Raw genomic sequence first — 20,338 nt, forward strand, 5'->3', positions numbered from 1 at the left:
ATTTCTCTGCTCATTCTTGGTATCAACTTCCTATTAGTCATATTTGTTCTGTCCTTCCCAGTCCAAAGGACTGTAAGAGACAATTAGTAAGGCACATTCCAGAGCTATAATAGTCATATGCATTTTCATTCTACTCTAAAAATCTAAATTTTTTCTTAAATAGTAAAGGTTCATATGTTTCTTAAATGACATAGAAGCTGCTGACCTAGGAAGATTTTTCATGAAATTAATTGCAAAGATCTGCTTTTCAAAATTTCTCCAAATTCAGCATTTCCAAGTTATCTTTGTATAATACTGAAGAAATTATGCTGATTCCTCAGTAGGACCATCTGGGTAAGATGCATACTTTTCATTCTCAAATCTTTGCACAAAACATTTTTTTTCAAAATCAAGGTTATGACTTCTTCTTAGGAAAGTAACAAAAATCTATGGTATTCTTTTTGGGGAAAAATTGTTAAAATCTGACTTGAATCAGGAAATGTTCACTTGATACAATTTGGCCTTTCCTACCACATAGTACAGTTAAAAGAGTCTTAACTTGGAGTCAAAAGTCCTTAGTTCAAATTCTACCTCTGACACTCTACTTGTGTGATCTAGAATAAGTTACTTAATATCACTAGACTCGAGCAGCCTCTGAAGTATTTTCCAGTCCCAATTCTATGACCCTATAATGGAGTAAATAGAATACAGACGAGTATAGTGTTTATATATATATATATATATATATATATATATATATATATATATATATATATATATATATATATATATATATATACACATATACACACACACACACACATTATGGTGTAAGTATAATGCTTTTCTGGTTTCTCCTAAAACAAAAGAAGTGAATTTTGAAGTCTAACATTGGACATTCCAAAGATATGGAAAAATGCAAGTGGTCTTTTTAGGGAGGGTATTAAACTTATCATTGCAATCTAAAAATTTCAGCACCTTCCAGAAAAGAAAGGAGATAAATACTCAGAGGATCAAGAAGTTGCTCATCCAACAAGGAATAATAAAGATTAGCCACAGAGCTGTCAAATGAGACACCTCCAATACAGATCAGAGGAAATGGAAAAGAGTAGGATTAATTGTTTGGTCATTTTCATTAATATCCAACTCTTTTTGACCCCTTGTTGCAAAGATACTGGAGTGATTTGTCTTTTCCTGCTCATTTTACAATAAGGAAACTGAGGCAAACAGGGTTAAGTACCTTGCCCAGGGTCACATAGTGTCTGAGGCCAGATTTGAACTCAGGAAGATGAGTTTTCCTGACTCCAGGCTGGACACTCTATCTACTGTGCTACCCAGCTGCCCTCCTAAGATTAGTTAGTGGCTTTCTACTCAATTCAACCATCTGTGGGCCTGAAAACAAAAGGGAACTCTGTTTTCATGTGTATAATAAAACATCTCCCCAGATTTATCAAAATGAATGATTTCTTCCCATTTTGGTAACGTATATGGGCACAAAGCATACCCCCAGTGAAATATAGAAAGAATTGCCAAAGATTACAGAGGCTCAAGCATGCAACTAAGGACTGTGTCCTTTGTTTTCCTCACTACTCATCATTGAAGGAAAAGGGGGAAAATTGATTTGAGAAGGGAAAAAGTAGCTAGGAAAATGATGTCTGAGATCAGAATTTGGATACCTGCCTAACAGCTTAAAATATAGGAATGATGGGCTCTAGACCAGGAATAGGATACCACTAATAAATGATGAGTAAGAATTAATTCATGATGTCTTACAAATCTAATCAGAGGCAATAAGCTAAAAATGAAGAGTGGCAAAACCTGCATAGGTATAATCACCAAGCTAAATACCATAGAAAATACCTACAAGAAAGGAAAAACAGTAGTTGAAACATATGGAAGTTCATCTGAAAGACAAAATGCAAGAAAGGATCAGAGCACATCATACCTTCTGGCTGACCTACACAAGGTGAACTCACAGGTTTCCAAGTTTGGTCTCCAGGGGGTGAATACTGCCAGGTTCTAGAGTTCTTTATGAGTCTACACTCCTAAAACTATAACTCATTGAATCCTACCAGTGACATTACTTTTAATAACCCGTAGACACAATTAGCTCAAAGCAAAGACATTTACTAAAATGACAAAGTAAGAACAGTAGCTGAAAAACATCTCTCTCCCCTCCATGCCCTTTCCTAACCCAGAATCTAAAGCGCATCCTCTCATACTATGCTCTCTAGCTCTCTTTGTGAAATTGCCAAATTGTAACTATAACATTGCAACTGACCTCAGAGAGCATATTCTGGAGAATCTAATCCTTTCCTGTCTGGAACTTCCACCATGGGGCTCCGTTATCCTGACTGGTGACTTCCTCTCCTTGCCCACTATTTTTTTTTTTGGTGGGGCAATGAGGGTTAAGTGATTTGCCCAGGGTCACACAGCCAGTAAGTTTCAAGTGTCTGAGGCCGAATTTGAACTCAGATACTCCTGAATCCAGGGCCAGTGCTTTATCCACTGTACCACCTAGCTACCCTGGCCCACTATTTTAAATAAATCCCAAGTATGCTTCACTTTTTTCCCTACTCTCTGGCCATCTCCTTGACACCTTCACCAATGTCTTGCCTCCACAGGTATAACAGTTCCCCTAATCTCACTCTACTCTCTAGTCCTAAAACCCTAATTATCTCTGCCTTTGTTCCTGGATAAGTTGTATTGGTTTACTTCACTATGGCCCAACTCATCATTACTTTAACTTTTCAAACCAAAGTATTCCTCTCTGGCCTCAACTTCCACACCTATGTGGTTTGTCTCTAGCTTTTAGAATGTAAATTTCTTAGAGGCAGGGGAATACCTTTGCTTTTGTATTTGTATACACAGTGCTTGGTGTGTAGTAAGCATGTAATAAATGCTTTTTTCATTCATTCCATAGCAAATGTATACAACATCTGTAGGAAGAATGAACACTAATACAGTATTCAGGTGGGGAGGTACACACATTGGGAACACATGTAACCAAACTAACTTATTTTCCATATTTCTGAGTCCTTGATGTCTTTTCCTTTGTTATGGTGTCCTCACCCTACCACCACTGGTTATGACATCTCTGTTGTGGTAGTCACTCAGTTGGCCTATTTGAGTTGGCTCCACTTTATAGCTTGACTTTTACTAGCAAGGGCTAGTTCTTTCTTTAATCAATAATCAGCTCTCTTCTCTTGAACACAACTTAAGGGGTGTGACTTGAATTTCTTTGGAAGGGTTGTCATGTTCTCTTTAGCCTTAGGATGCAGAACCAGGAAAAATGCATGGAAGTTGCAAAGAGGCATGTTTAGTTTTGATGGAAAGAGAAACTTCCTAACAATTAAGCTGATCCAAAAGTAGAATGAGCTGCCTCAAAAGGGAATGGATTTCCTCTCCCTGGAGGCCTTCCAATAGAACTTGCATACCTTGTCAGGTATGTTGTCTTGGGCACTCTTTATCATGCATGGGTAGTACAAGTCGAGTGTGCAATTCCTATGATTCTGTGATTTCTAGTCTGCATTTGGTGAACTTGCACAGAATTGTAAAGTTGGAACAGACTTCATAGGTCCATTACATTCAGAAGCAGGAATTCCATCTAAAGCATCCCTGACAAGTGGGATGTCACTGTTTGAAGAACTCTCCTTTGGACAGGCACTGTGAATGATCCTGATGAAGAAGCCAGCTGGGGTTAGCTATTCTAACCACTTATTTATTTATATTATGGTCCCAGCAGGTGATACTTCTCACTCAAATCTACTTTGAGTAAAAATGACTTATCTGCTTGCTGATCCAGAGCTAGAATGAGCTTCATTATGCCAGGAGATATAGTCACAGAACCAAAATATACATAAAATATTCATCAATCACTTGTTTTATTGAAGAATTAAAGAACTATTAGCGCTGTTGCTAATTGTATTTGTTCATTTGAACTTCAAACAAAAGACTCATAAGCATCCATGGTAAAAGGGCTTTTGTTTGGGCACTCCTCCCTGCTGATTTAAAAAAATTAAATTCAGATCATTTCCTGGGTGGACATCATCTTTTTTCCTGGTATCTGAAGTGGCCAATGACATTTCAATTAAAAGAACAAATGAGAATCGTTCCCATAACTAACTGTTTAGGCCATTTAATCTATCAATAAGGACTGAGCATTGCCATTGGGGAAGAAGAATAATAACTGAGACATAAAACACTTTAAATCTTGAAGACAACTTTACAGACATTGTCTCTAGCCTGAGAGAAGTACTAAAGGCATAACATTTTACAAAGGAAGATACTGAGGCTGAGTAGTTAAATAACTTGCCCATGGTCACACAGGAAGTAAAAGAGAAAGAATTCAAACCCAGATTGTCCTGTCTCCAAATTCAGTATCCTGTCCCCTTTCCTCGTACCACCTCCTCAAAATTTGAGATTATTGACTCCAACAGCACAACTTAGTCTTGCTAAACTGGCACTAGGCACAACAGTGAACTTGGTTTTCAAGTCAAGCTGACTGGTCCATAGTTTGTAGATGCTGTACTTATTCCCACCCTTCCCTCCATCCCTCCCTCTCTCCCTCCCTCCTTTCCTTCCTTCCTTTTTCTTTCTTTTTTAAATAAGAGCATTTGCTTCCCCCCCCCATTTTGAGTTACTTCTCTTATTTCTCAAGATTTTTGAAATATTCATGATGTGTTCAACAGCTACCTCTGATACTTTTTTCAGTAGCCAAGTGATTTTTCTTTTCTACTTCAAATTCCTTTTATTTTTCCCCCATTGAAACCTTGCTTCTGTTTCCTTTAGGAACACTTCAGTTTTCCTAGACAACCTGGAGTGTAAAGAGATGTTTCTTTACTTCTTCTTATACTTAAGAGATCACCAACTCATGTCTTCCATATTTCTGGGCCCTGATGAATTGGCTTTTTTTGCTTTTATGGCCTCCCACAATGATATTCCCCTGCCCCCATTGAGACTTCTCTTGAGTCCACAATCAGATTTTTTCTCTTGAATATAACTAGTAGTGTAGAACTTGGATATACAGATATCAGTTACTGGACTGAGGCAGAAATACAAATGGCGCACATTCAGGACATATCACTGGTAAGTTCCTCCTGCTTGCCATATCTGAAGTACTATTCTTCATCTGGCATTATAGGCTAATCCCTATGGTACCAAACTTGGTGGATATAAAAGTCTATGTGGTATGATTCCAGATCAGTAAGTCTAAGCCCCTGAGATACCATAGAACATAACTAGATGCCAGTAAAAAACAAACAAACAAAGCCTTCTGGTTTGCAGAGTCTATATCTTATTAATCCTTGTTGTTCCTCTAGGACCTATCACAGTACACTAAATGTAATAAATAATAATAAATGTTTCATGTATGAATTAATATCTTTAGAGTTATTCTTCTGTTTGACTCCAGAAAGCAGAACTGGGGACAATGTGTGCAAGCTTTAGGGAGAAGCACATTTTTGCTTGATATAAGGGAAGTGATATAAATGCAGAGTGATCAATTCAATTCATCAAGTATTTCTTAAACTCCTACTTTGTGCTAGATACTGTTCCAAATGCCAAGGCTAAAACAAACAAACAAAAAACAGATCTTTCCCCAAAGACTGACTTTTCCCTTATCAGAGATCTTCAAGCAGAGGCTAAGAACCATTTATCAACAGCACTGTGGAGATCAGGTTTGGGTTAGATTAGATTGCCATTGAGGTTTTGACACTTCCAAGACTCTATGAATGACAACTTGGGCCCTTCCTTCCTTTGTAAGTTTCTTATATTCTACATCTTCTCATGAACTCTGCAACCTAGCCACAACCTAGTTACCTACAACCATCCATCTCCATGCCATTGCACTGGCTCTTTCTCATGCCTGGAATATTCTCCATCCCAAATTCTAACTCTGAGAATCCTTGGATTTCTTTAAAATTTAGCTCAACTAGTGCCTCCTTAGGAGGTCTTTCCTACATGTGAGCTGTTACTATCATAATCCTCTAAGTTTACTTGCTGTCTACTCTGTATGTATCTTGAATGTACTGATTTACATGTGTTGTCTCCTCCATTAGAATGTGAATTTTTTAAACTTCTTAGTATCCCCAGAGTCTAGCACAGTGTCTAACACTTAATAAATGCTTATTGATTGTTGTTAATGGATTCTGTGACTGGTTTCTACCTCAATTTCCCTTTAAGGCAATTAGTTATTCTATTATGAAGTCTAACTATAAACCAATTCTAAACAGTCCTGCAAAATAATTTAATTGTTATGCCAGTGCCTTCCCTCTGAGATTATCTCCAATTTATCCTGTTTATAACTCGTTTGTACATAGTTGCTTGCATGTTGTATTCCCATTAGATTGTAAGATCAGTAAGGGTGGGGACTGGTTTTGACTTTCTTTGTATCCCCAGCATTTAGCACAGTGCTTGGCATACAGTAAGAATCTAATAAATGTCGACTTGATTTAAGTAAACATTTACTTCAATGAAATGTGAATTTCTGACCTAAAATCTACTCATTCACAATATTTTCTATCATTTAACAGGAATCCGCTGTGAAGATGACATTGATGAATGCTCCTCAAACCCTTGTAGAAATGGTGGGACATGCGAGAACTTTCCTGGGAATTACACTTGCCATTGCCCACCTAAAGACTTCCAGGGGATAGTTTATGGGGGAGTGGACTGCCGTGATATTTTTCTGGGCTGCACGCAAAATAAATGTCAGAACAATGGGATCTGCATCCCTTACATACAAAATGGCCAACATGAATTCAACTGCCTCTGTCCACCTGGCTATTCTGGGTCACTCTGTGACATTATCACTACCCTTTCCTTTGAGGGTAATAGTTTCCTGTGGATCACCAGTGCTCCAGGGCCAATCAAGGATTCTTTCTTTAACATAGCCCTTAGTTTTCAGACTGTACAGCCATCAGCTCTTCTACTCCTCCAAGGCGATAAAGACACCCATGTAAAACTTGAGTTGTGGAATGGCTACGTCTACCTATCGATCCAAGTCAATAACCAGTCTAAAGTGTTGCTGCACCTTTCCCATAATACCAGTGATGGAGAATGGCATTCAGTGGAGGTAACCTTAGCAGAAGCTGTTACCCTTACTTTGCGTGACAGCTCCTGTGTAGAGAAATGTGTCAATAAAGCTCCTTCTCCAATTGATAGTGACCAAGTGATGATTGCATTTCAAAACACGTTTTTGGGTGGTTTACCAGTAGGGAAGACGAATGATGGTGCTGCTCTGCTTAACATCTATAATATGCGTTCTGCACCTTCATTTGTAGGCTGTCTCCAAGACATTGAAATAGACTCGAATCTCATTACTCCTGAGAACATATCATCAGGCTCATCATTCAACGTCAAAGCAGGCTGCCATAAAAAATATTGGTGTGAAAACCACCCTTGTCAAAATAGGGGACGATGCATCAACTTGTGGCTTAGTTACCAGTGCGATTGCTACCGGCCTTATGAAGGGGTGAACTGTTTGAGAGGTAAGAATACACCGTTGGCCCAAAGAGGGTTAAGCCACAAGGCAGAGCAGAGAGGACAAAGCTACCAGCCTGCTACTGCTGCCGGCTAGAAAAACATAATGAATGACCCTTTGGGACCTTTGTTGCTGATTGCCCACCGATGAGAAAAAATGAGGAGCTTAGCAATGTGCATTAATTATTTTCGAGTTTCATCTGTAGGAAGTCAGGGCTTCTCTCACACAGAGATGTTAAAAATAAGCCAATAGCTCTGACTCATCTGGTACTTTCATCTTGGTGTTTGTAAAATGCCATTAAACTTTAATCATTTGCTGAAGATCAGGGATCTACTTTAAGTTCAATTTGACAGAGAAACACTCCTCAGGGCAGGGGGCCTCAGAACCATCTTCTATGACTATTGAGCACAGGCAGCCTCTCCTTCCTATTTCACTTAATGCTCTTCAAGTGAAGGAGTCAAGTCAACAAGCATTTATTCAGTACCTACACCCTGTGGCAGGCACTGTGAAGGAGCTGCAGGATAATTTTTACAAAGCCACTTGACTTCTCTAAGGGGTTATTTTGTAGGGTAGCATCAGAGAGACATTGCAAAACCCTTGAGCCAGATGGTTCAAATGGAACAAAAAAAAAGTCATAGTCTTATCTCTCAGCAAGACCCAGGAATCTTTTTGCTTTTTTGTTTCTTTGTTTCTCTTTGGCATGATCCAACTTGAAACAAATTCTAAAATCTCTAACTCTCAATCATTTCTTAGAGACAACATTGTCTCTAAGTGGATAGAAGATTGGCTTTGGCATTCAAAAGGCATGGGTTCAAGTCCTCCCTCTTATGATTACTAGTTGTAGTAAGTCGCTTAACTTCACAGTGCCCTGGCACTCTCAAGTCTTACAGATAAGTGGCCAGCCTGCATTAGTAGACAGGGTTTACAAAGAGGAGGTTCCCTGGACCAATGAAATCAGAGGTCAGTGTATGCAGGCAGTACGAGATCATTTCATAGACTGGCACTGACAGTAATCCATACATTCTTTCTTTTCACTATCAACATTATTATCAGCAGTAGTATGATTATGATGCAGAGCCAAAGCCTGAAATGTAATTGCGACAGACTACTTTGAAGTTTTAGTGATAATTTATCCCAAGGTTTGAAAAGAAATGTGGCACATAGAACAACATCTGGTAAATATGTTTCTCCTTTATATGAATTGAAATTAAAACCATTCGTGGCCAACATAACTTTCTAACAATATAACCTTATAAGTTAAGAATGGTTAAGAATTATTAGAAACTATTCAGGTTCCTTCCCTCCCCCTCCCCACTGCAATATTCTTTACAAATCATGGCCCTGTTTCATTCTGAGGGAAGGGTTCTAGGTCTGGGCAATATTTTAAATGGAATGGCAGTAGTAATATGTGGGATTTTTTTTAAAAGGATGAGGGGAAGAAACACTCCAGTGATGTGGACCCTAAGCAATGTTTCCTTCTTTTTGAAGAAAAGTTGCTGCCAACTATTTAATTGACACTAGGCAATATTTTCACTACATATTCAAAATAACAAACAGATGTTGACTTATTTTGATCAGCTTCCAGATGTAGTGACCCATGAGGTTAATACTGACCATGTTGATGCTAACTATCCGAGAAAAGTAGGTTCAATGGATGCTTGGTTCAGTGGCCGGCCTATGGTTTTATTTCTAAGATTTGTTTTTTTTTTAAGGAAGAGGAATAGAAAATGTTTGGTACTAGGATATATTTCCATGATGTGTTTCCTCTCCTCTAATTTCCCACACCATTCAAAATGTTCTCCCTTTTAGCCATTTGGAAAATTCAGGGTTACTTAATTGAGATATCTTTTTCCCCAAAAAATAAAACAGGGGGAAAAACCTTTTCTTTCTAAAAACTGTCCTTTTGAATTTAAGGTAATTTTCATATATATATATATATATATATATATATATATATATATATATATATTGCCATACATTACCTCTTTTAACAAGCAATATAGAAAGAAAAACTAGTCAGTTATAAAATAAAAACATTTTGTATGTCATTATTAACAAAAATTATTTGTTGGGAACCAACAGAGGTTTTGTTCCCATCACTGATTATGCTGACAAGGCCACACTGTAGAACCAAACTGATGGAGAGCTTCTCTGTGTGAGTGTGAGGAGTGTGAATGTAAAGTGTGAATGTATGAGTATGTGAGTGAGTGTGTGTGAGACATGAGAGAGAGAGAAATTGAATCTCTCCCACAATGTCCACCAAGCAAATTTGTAGGTGTAGTAAAGCCCCCAATCAACAATTTGGTTCTGACAGTTTCCCATAATGACTCTTGTCTACCCATTGATGGCTAAATATAAACCAATAAACCCCTAAACTCCAGTTTAATTTGCTAATCTAGTAAATACCAATTAACTTACATAATCTAGTAAATACCAATTAACTTTATGGATGTTGTCTACACATAAGATGCATACTGATTGATGAATGGAATATGTTTCTCTGGAGGGAATTTGATAAGTGATCAAGGAGATATCAGCTTACAGCCTGTGATTTGAGGGACATTAGGAAAGACAATTTTCCAAAAATTATCCCCACTGAGGTATCTCAGTGTTTAATATTCTACTATTAGAGCCTCATCCCTTTTGATTATGTGTGAGATTTAAAATTGGATACAAGAGCATTAAAATCCCCTTTAACCTTTCCCTTATATATCTCCCAGACCAGTATGTGAAAGAAGCCTCTGAGCTTTAGTTAGAGCTTTTATTGTTTGGGAATTAATTAGCCAACAAAACAAGGTGATGTTGATTAGAGAGATAGGAAAGTAGAAATACAAATAAATAGTCTTAGATCTAAGCTTAGTCTATATTCCCTATAGAACTCACCAAAAACCCAAGGCCACCTCTGAGGCTAAGAACCGTGTCAAGCACGTGCCTGTGTGCTGCGCGAGCCAGCAAGCAAGCAAAAAAGGAGACCAATTTCTGTTCTCTCCTTGCTTTTAAGCTCGCACCCCGGAAGTGGAGTGCTGTCTCCTCCCCGAAAGGGTGGTCCTTCAAAAACTGGTGTCTTTCAGTTATCATAACGAACTGCTAAAAGCTTTCACTTTTTACCACATATGATTCCATATCTAAAACTTAAATGGATTTCAAAGGTCACGTAGGACAATTCCTTCATTTTACAAATGAGGAAACTGATGTCTAGAGAGATAAAATGACTTGCTCAAAGTTCCCCAAGGGGCAGAGACATGATTAAAGCTCAGATTCTCAGACACTAACAACATTCTTTCTACTTGACTCTGAAGGTATTTTTGGTATTAAAAATACCCAATTTTTTAAAAATGCAGGGTAACACTACTAGTTAACTAAGGGTAGATGAAACAGAAGTCCCCAGGAATCATAGAATCCATAAGGTGGCCACAGAAATTATGTAGCCCATCCCACACAACATCCTGGATGGAAAAAGAACCTACTTTATAGATTGCTCCTTCCAGCCAGACTGCTTTCCAAACATAATGAAAGCATATCCCAATGGATAAATAGCCTGGAAAAGGGGCTTTGAACTGAATGACTAAAAGTGGAATACCTAGAACTACTTTGACAAGGTTTCAATTAATCACCAAGGCCACCACCCTTACCTGCAGATGTCCTTTGTCACTGGCATGTTTCTTTGTGCCCCCACCCTCTCCAAACCCCTCAAACAGCTAAGACTTGTTTTTTTTGTTTTGTTTTGTTTTGGGGGGGATTTTTTGGGTTTTTTTTTTTTAGTGAGGCAATTGGGGTTAAGTGACTTGCCCAGGGTCACACAGCTAGTAAGTGTTAAGTGTTTGAGGCCAGATTTGAACTCAGGTACTCCTGACTCCAGGGCCGGTGCTCTATCCACTGCACCACCTAGCTGCCCCAACAGCTAACACTTTGAGCCCAGATTTTCTGTGTTGAAAAGAACAAGAGATTTTTCAGAACATCTCATTCTCATACACTCTTGCTCATCTTTTCTCACAAACCAATAGATTGTCTCAGAAATTCCAATATTTTAGCCAAGGGTGACAGGAAGAATAAAGTCAGCACATACTATATTTTGAGAGCCACAGGGGATAGGAATGGGGAAAGAGAGACAGACAGAATCAGAGGCTGGCACATCAGCATGTTTTGGATTAGGCAGCATTTATATGTATGAAGGTAGTATACAAGTATTCTGTACCTGATAACCAGGTCACAGCAATGGCTTCTAGTAGATAAGACCACACAAACTTTGCACAAACAATTGCCCTGGAAGGCCAAGAATAGCACAAATCATCAATCTGAAAAAACCCGTCCTTGGTCAGACTTTGTTCTTATTGGACACACAACTCTGCTCAACATTATTCTGATCCTAGGAAGGAGAAAGAAAATGGGAAAGTGGAGGAAATGGAGATGGGGAAAATACAGAAGATGAGAGGACATTTCATATCCATCCTGTCATGCTTTCCTGCCTGCAGAAAAAAAAAAATCTAATGAGATTGTCGCAGCCATCATTTGTTGGATGAGTCTGAGTTTTAGCAGAGAAAACACAGGGAAATAATAATATTCATAAATAGTAAGTGTGGGTGCAAACTACTGTTCTAAGTGAAAAGGGAGACAGAAAAAACAAATAGTCTCCACCCTCAGGGAGCTTACAATTTAGTTTGACATTGTAAACTCTAGAGAGAGGCAGAAGGTGAAGGAATAACTGCCCTTCAAGGCCTCAGAAGAGAGGGTTATTGTCCTTTGTAGAATCTGGATGAATAGGAGGACTACTCTAGGTTCAAAGGATGTACCAGGTGGTGAGGGCTAGCTATGGATTAGGGTCAGAAAAGCACCCTTGACTACCCCCCAAATAAAAGAGCCACAATTATTTTACTATACTGTGTAGGAAGTAGTTCCTCCCTTTAGAGAAAGCTGATGTCAGAGAAAGAAAAAAATAAACAAGCTGAATGTCTTGTCATGATTGCAGGTATTGAGCCAGTACAGGTGCATATTATAGTAGAGATTCATGAATGACTAGAAAATAACTTTCATTCTAACACCTTTTGTACAATCTGAGTTCAAATCCTGCCATAGAAAGTTATTCTGTGATACTAGGAAAGTCATTTTGCTCTTCTGTGAAAGTAGGTATGATAATAGTTACTCCTTCATAGGGTTATAAGGATAAAAAACAAACTTTTAAAAATACATATATACATATGTATATATAAATACATAATTGTTATTATAACTATATAACTAACTATAAATGCTAGCTATGTTGTCATACACCTCCCAGTGTGTGCTGATAAATGTTTAACAACAGGATCTCCAAAAGGGCAGGATATACTTTTAAGTTGAATCTGCATTACTAACATTTTCTCCATCACTTTCTAACATCTGGACAATAAACATAACAACAAAAAAACAAGCCCAAATTTGCAGTATTTGATTATTTCTGAGGTGTAAATGCTGACACTGAATATCTAACAAGCAGCTCTCCCTACCTGGTCCAAGAAGAATCCAACATTCTTCTGCCAGTTTTTTGCAGAGCTAGGGACCCCTGAGGTCTATTAAATAAACAAACCATTAGGCTAACAAAAAAGTGATTTGTCAATAATGGAAATTAATGGGTTCCCCCTAAAGGTCTTCTTTCAATGATTCACCAAAGCATGGAGGTGATTGCCTTCTCAAAGAGTGTACCAGGATGCTGTCAGCTCTAGCTCTGGGTAGAAAGGCTTCAAGTAAAGGCTCAATGATAGTCTGTCATCTACAGATTAGCTTAGGCAAAGGTGAAGAGCCTTCAGGGTGAAGCATTTAGCCATAGAAATTCAGAAAGTCTAGGGAGGCGCAGGGGACCTGTGTTGTGATCTTTGTGGGGAGAATGAGTGAGTACCCACACTGATGTAATTATCATTCCTTAAAGTTATTGAAGTAATGGGCATTGGGTAATGACCATTTTCTCACTGTATGGATGAGAGAGGTTGAGTGAGTTGCCCAGGTAATAAGTAGCATCCCTGTGGTTCAAACCAAAGTCTCCTGATTTCAAATCCACTAATGGACTTGAAGCATGGCATTCAATAGTTCATGGAAATTCTGCAAAAAATTTATTGGTCACTTTTGATATTTAATTTCCTTTTTTTTCTTTGGCGGGGCAATGAGGGTTAAGTGACTTGCCAAGGGTCACACAGTGTCAAGTGTCTGAGGCCAGACTTGAACCCAGGTCCTCCTGAATCCAGGGCTGGTGACTTATCCACTGTGCCACCTAGCTGCCCCCCTGATATTTAATTTCAACTATTCATAAGATAATTAACATGAGTAGAAATCCAGATTAGGTATTAAATTCAAGGATACAAAATTTTGAAATTCCTTTAAAAATTATATTCCTCACACTAAGTTATTTTGCAGAAGTAAAAATATAAATAGCTAAAAAGCTTAGGAATCTGTGGAAAGGATTACAAGATTAATGTGAACCTGACTGGGGTCAAAGGGAGGACAGTGGGCCAATATTATATAAAATATATAATAGGGAGTTTCAGTTGAAACTATAACAGTGCTTCCTACTTCACACTGATCACAAGTTCGATAACATCTGAAGAATTACTTAAAACTAGTCACGCTTAGAATCCTTTATGAAGTATGCTTCATTTAACAGTGCCTTAACACATTTTCTCTGCATGTAGAAACCCACACATTTCTCTAACAGCATTTTGCTTACACAAAAATTGCTTAAAATACAGCATCTAACAGTCTAAGTAAAGAAAAAAAAATGATAGGAGAGCTACAAGGCCAGAGTATGTTGGACTTAAAACCCCATCATTCTATCTATCCTGCAAATAGGATACAAGATAATTTACTGTCATTTTTTGCCTTTGACTCACAATGTTTAAATAAGGCCACTTTCCATGAATTCTCTCGGGCCCTCATTTACAACCACCGCCTTTTCTTCTAGGCACTGTCACAGATATTAATGAAGACGTGTATTGAAGCTTTTGGCAATCCTGGAAAGTTCCTTAAAGACATAGTGATCTTCTTGACACTTAGTAGCTGTGTGACCCTGGGCAAGTCATTTAACCCTCACTGCCCCTCCAAAAAAAAAACCAAAACAAAATAAAGCAAAAAACAAAAACAAAAACAAAATCAAAGACAATAGTGATCTCTTAAGCAGATCATTACTGTTTGTTCCCTGAGATTTGCTAATAAACCTAATATTTTTTCTCTTTTATATTCAGTTCAAGCAACATTTTCTCTTTAGAAGCAGTGATTTTAGACTTTATGGGGCCATCCCTAACCCAATAGGGCCATCAAGATCTATATAGTTGACCACTGTTTTCTGAGCCTCTTTAAAGATAGTTCAGGAGAATTCATTCATTTTCAGATAAGACATCTGAAGCTCCTGAATTTTCTTTATATTCAACCACTGTGTTTGAAAGGAAGCCTGGAATAGCTTTGGGCTCAGAATCAGATGCAGTACCTGCTCGGTCACTACCCGTGAATCTTTGGGGAAACACACTGAGTCCCTCTAGGCTTCCATCTTACAAGTCTCAGCAACACTTTACCCACAAAATCAGTGCTTCCTCCTCCCCTTTGGAAGCTGCCCCTGGCTTCTTAGGGTCAGGGTAGTGGCCCAACTTGAGAACCTCCCCCCCCAACCGTGTTCTCCCAATTTGCACCTGAGGGTCCAGAGAATTCTCCACAGGCTTCACCTTTCTTGTACCCTTCAGCCATGAAAACATCCCTGTTCTAAGACCCCAAGGTCCTGTGTGATGACATCCTAATTAGAGTTTGAGCTCTTTGAGAGTAGAGACTGTTTTGGGGTGGGTTTTTTTGCCCTTTTTTCATATCTCCAGCTCTGAGCACAGTGCCTGGCACATAATCAATGCTTAATAAATGCTAGTTGTGGGGCAGCTAGGTGGCACAATAGATAAAGCACTGGCCCTGGATTCAGGAGGACCTGGGTTCAAGTCTAGCCTCAGACACTTGACACCGTGTGACCCTTGGCAAGTCACTTAACCCTCATTGCCCCACCAAAAAACCACAACAAAACAAAACATCCGAGTTGGCTGACTAGCTCGCTAGTCCTATTAGGCAATTCAAAATAAGGTGTTAATGTTGGAGCATGGTTGAATTGTCTTACCTTTCCTGGGTAACATTTGCATTTTTACATGGGCCTTCAGTGTCTTAGCTCAAAGGCCTGAGTCGTGTGGGAACTTCATGTAGTATTCAGGGTCAACAAGATATGGAGGTCTTCTGCTGCCTCAAAAGTCACATCACACAGACACCTCTCATTGCCTATAGAATGGTGGAGAAGCCCAGGAAAGCTTCCTAAGGGGGGAAAAAACCTGCTACGTCGTCTCTCTTCTAATTTGTTTCTGGAAAATGTTGCTGCAGGCATCCTAAGGTGATGGGCAAAGACCCCTGCCACCCCTGAGGTTGAGTGTTTCTGTGCCAACCCTCAAATCCCTGAAGCTCCAAGAGCCAACTTGTCTTAATAAAGATATTCTTTCCTATAAAAATACTGCAATGTATTTGGCGTTGTTGCCCTTCTCAAAGAGGTTATTTCATCTAACAATATGCTTTGAAAGCTACCCGTGGTTGCCTCAAGCAGGTGGTCTCCAAATGCAGATTCAAAATGCCTTCCCTGTAGAAAATCAAACTAGTGCTCTGGAAACGGAGCCTTTTAGGCAGGTGGTTTTCAAAACCAGATGACGGCTTAAACAGGTTTACTGCCGTTCAGTTATAAGAGAAATGATCCAGATCTTTGTCCAAATTTTGACTAGAGCATAAGAGATTTCCCCAATTTGGAAAAAGGGCATATTTTTTTAAAAAAATAGCAATTCAATTTGAATAACATTCATGAAATACTAGCATTGTGATAGGTGCTAGGAGACCCTGGGAAAGTCACTTCTTGGGGCCTTCGTTTCCACAACTGTAAAATGAGAGGTTGAACTACATGACCTTTAAGATCCCTTTTCGCTCCAAACCTGTGATCACATGAAATACAAAGGCCAATAAGACACAATTCCTACCCTCATGGAGTTTTGATTAAATAGGCAAGACAAGACACATATAACATGGACATTATTGTTGTTTGTTCTTCATTCTTGAAAAGGACTGTGGCATTAGAGTGATGTCATGACTTGCAATGAATTGGATTTAAGTGAGGGAGGGCTGTGCAAGGTCACCAACCTCACTCTCTCCTCCAGGGCCATCTGGGTCCAGTGGAAAGATATACATCAGGATGACTGGAGATGGCCCTGGATGTTTAAGGCTAGTAAGTGCCTGGGGGGAGATTTGAATTTAGGTCATCCAAACTTCAAGGCCAGTGCTCTATCCTCTGTGCCACTAGATGCCCCTCATTTTGCATATGGGAAAGCTGAGGCCCAGAGAGGTGATATAGTCTGATCAAAGTCAAACGACTAGTAAGTGGCAAAACCAGGATTCAAACTATCATCTTCTAACTTTAATTGCAATATGACACTCAGCTTTCCCATATTCAAAATGAGGGTGGTGAACTAGATGATCCTTTATTCCCATTCCATCTTAAGAGTCATGAAATCAATATTGAGTAAGAACATTATTTTAATACTTGGCTGGGATTTCATTTGCATTGAGAATACCTGATGAAGAAAGCAGATCAGCACCTGCTATGTATTCGCTTAGAGAATTGTCTCAAGCTCTGAGAGTTAGGGGAACTTCTCGGGACCATATATATAGCCAATGTGTGTTAGAGGTTGGATTTGAACCCAGGCCTTTCTGTCTCTGAGACCAGCTCCTCTATGGCATGCAGCCTCTCTAAAAAACAGCATTAGCTCTTTTAAAATAATAATGAAATAATAATAGTAATAAGAGTTGGCATTTAGGTCATGCTTTAAGGCTTGCAAAGTGCTTTAAAAATGTCATCTTATTTGCTACTCACAGTAACCCTGGGAGGTAGGTGCTATTATTATCCCCATTTTTACAGATCAGGAAAACTGAGGCAGAGAAAGGGACTTGTACAGGGCCACACAGCTAGAGTCTGAGGCCAGAGTTGATCTCAACTCTTCCTAAATCCAGATCTATTGCTCTAACCACTATACTACCCAGCTGCCAACTATTATTTTCTTCTCCCATCCATTCTTTTTTTACCCAAGTCCTAAGATGTTTCTTTGTTTCTCTTCCTCTATCCCCATTGTCCCCAAATTCCTCAAGAGTATACAGCTGGCAGATTTGGACAGGATGACTCCACAGGCTATGCTCTCTTCAGACTTGAAAACAACCAAGAGGATATCATCACTCTCTCAATGTTTGTCCGAACCCGCAAGTCGTCTGGCTTTCTCCTAGCCTTGAAGAACAGTACTTTCCATTTTATTAACGTTTGGTTGGAACATGGAAGACCAGCGCTATTGACTCCAACTTCTCCCAAGTTAATTGGAAGAACTCTTCTAAACGATGGAAACAGTCACTTGATATCTTTGAAAATGGAACCAAATAAAATCCACCTCTACCAGTCTTCCCAAAACCTAGGATATGTTTCTATTCCCCCAAGGAAAATTCAAAGTGGAGACCTTCTCTACATTGGAGGCCTACCAGATAAAAAAGAAACTGAATTCCGGGGCGGGTACTTCAAAGGATGTATCCAGGACATAAGATTAAATAGTCATAGACTGGAGTTATTCCCACTTACAAAAGGAAGTTCGCTTCTCAATCAGACTCTTGTCAATGTGACACCTGGCTGCACTGGGGATAACCTTTGCAAGGTAGGATTTTCCATAGTACCAACCCTTACAGTAAAGGTTGACACATCCATTTTGATTTGTTGTTGTTGTTCAGTCATTTCAGTCCTGTTCAATTCTTTGTGTCCCCATTTGGGGTTTTCTTGGCAAAGATACTGGAGTGGTTTGCCATTTCCTTCTCCAACTCATTTTACAGAGTAGGAAAATGAAAGCAAACAGTTAAGTAACTTGCCCAGGTCACACAGCTAGTAAGTGTCTGAGGCTGGATTTGAACTCAGATCTTCCTGACAGCTCCTGATAGAGCTCCTTGCTCTATCCATCCATTTTGATACTGCTTATGTAAAGTTCTGATGTATATCGAGGATGCTACAAACATATCATTGGTAAAGCCCAAGCTGTAAGTTGTTTTATTTTTTTTTCCACTACTGGTAATCTCTGGCATGGCCCTCTGGTAACCAACAACAAACTAGTGCAAGGTATTTAACTGGCTAGGATTAAGGATTTCAGAAAACTCACCATGGAACAAACATCATTTTGAACTTATTTAGCACCATGCACCAATCACATGTGATGACAGGCCACCAAAACAAAAGACTAAAAAGACTAAAACCCTAACAGCAACCACCTCTCTTCCCAGAGGAGTCAGCGAACTATGGTCCATAGACCAAATCCAGCTGACCTGCTTTTGGAGGGGGAGTGACCTAAGGATTTTTTTAATATTTTTAAATAAAGTTTTATTGTATTTACATTTTTTTTGGTGAGGCAAGTGGGGGCTAAGTGACTTGCCCAGGGTCATACAGCTAGTAAGTGTTAAGTGTCTGAGGCCGGATTTGAACTCAGGTACTCCTTACTCCAGGGCCAGAGCTCTATCCATTGTGCCACCTAGCTGCCCCCGTATTTACATTTTTAAGCCATTTTAGCTCTATGGCCATGCTGAAACAAAGTGATAGGTTGGATTTGAACCTCAAGTAGTAGCTTACAATGCCTAGATAAGAAATAGGGACACGATTCATGATTTCATTAGTATAAGAAACTCCCAGGTGAGGAAACCCCTTCTCCCAATGCAAGTCAGCATCCTCTCTGCAATTTATAGAGAGCTGCCTGGAATACTAACAGGCAAATGACTTGCTCAGGATCACACAGACAGTACACGTCAGCAGCTAGACTTGAATCCAGATCTTCCTGGTTTCAAAGTAGGCATTGTATCCACTACAGCACACTGTCTTCTTAAGACTGTGAGAGGGATTTCTTTCCTAAGCTCTTATTGCCATTTTATGGGTTTAATTAAGTCAACATTGGTACTGAAGCAACCAAACAAACCGCACCCACTAGAAAGTTCATATTTCTGAAAAAGTCAGCTAGGAAATGAGTTGGAAGGAAAGTAGTTATTTTATATTACTGCATTTTCCTATGAACATTCATGAAATATTATTTTACAAACCAAGTTATTTTTCTACTACTGTGCTCCTGAAGAGAAGCAGGGTGGAGTGGCAATAGAAAGGGTTGGTTGGAATCAGGACAACCTAAGGGTCAAGGCCTGGCTCTGACTAGGTTTGTGACCATGGACAAGTCACTTAACACTTCAGAGCCCCCAGAAACTCTCCAAGATAAGGAGGCATCATACCAGGGGCTTCTCTACATTGATAAAACCACAACTCTAAACAATAGCAACAACAACAAAGAGAAATGTTCCATAGGCTTACCAGACCCCTCCCTCCCCCCAAATTATATAAACCTGTCTATTGAGTATGGAGTGCCACAGATAAAACTTTTAAAAGGCACTTACATACATGTGGAATCACTAAAACTCCCATTTCATTGGAAATGCTTTGGAAGCACTATCTAAAACTAATATGGTAGTTACCATGTCTCCTGATTGGGAAGGTTCCCCCTCATGGAAAAGCCTTTTGGAATGCACCAAAAGACACTCAATAAAGTCACCCTTGCTCCTTTGACATCTAAACACACACACACACACACACACACAAATGAGGAAAAATCCTTGAAAATGTTGAGCATGTCAGCCCCAGCTTTTCTTCTTTTTCTTAGCACAGAGCAGATCTGGGAAAGGATAAGGTGCAGGGGGGAAGAGAGAAACAGGTACTTTTTATATAAGTAGTCTTACTTGCTTCCATTCCACCTCTATCTGATAATATTATTTTTGCTTTTCATTTCTTTCTTCTAG

The 20,338-nt window shown here is 39.2% G+C and overlaps 1 protein-coding gene across 1 annotated transcript in view; it reads left to right on the top strand.

Moving 5' to 3' along the window:
* The window catches only part of CRB1 (crumbs cell polarity complex component 1), a 312,251-nt gene that overhangs the window by 238,990 nt on the left and 52,923 nt on the right, over positions 1–20,338 (top strand). The window contains exons 6-7 of the mRNA XM_044003104.1: positions 6,513–7,469; positions 17,630–18,177. Of these exons, the coding sequence (XP_043859039.1) occupies positions 6,513–7,469; positions 17,630–18,177 (1,505 nt within the window). The remainder of the gene's footprint in view (positions 1–6,512; positions 7,470–17,629; positions 18,178–20,338) is intronic.

The sequence above is a fragment of the Dromiciops gliroides genome, chromosome 4 (assembly GCF_019393635.1).
Source record: "Dromiciops gliroides isolate mDroGli1 chromosome 4, mDroGli1.pri, whole genome shotgun sequence".
Classification (NCBI taxonomy): domain Eukaryota; kingdom Metazoa; phylum Chordata; class Mammalia; order Microbiotheria; family Microbiotheriidae; genus Dromiciops; species Dromiciops gliroides.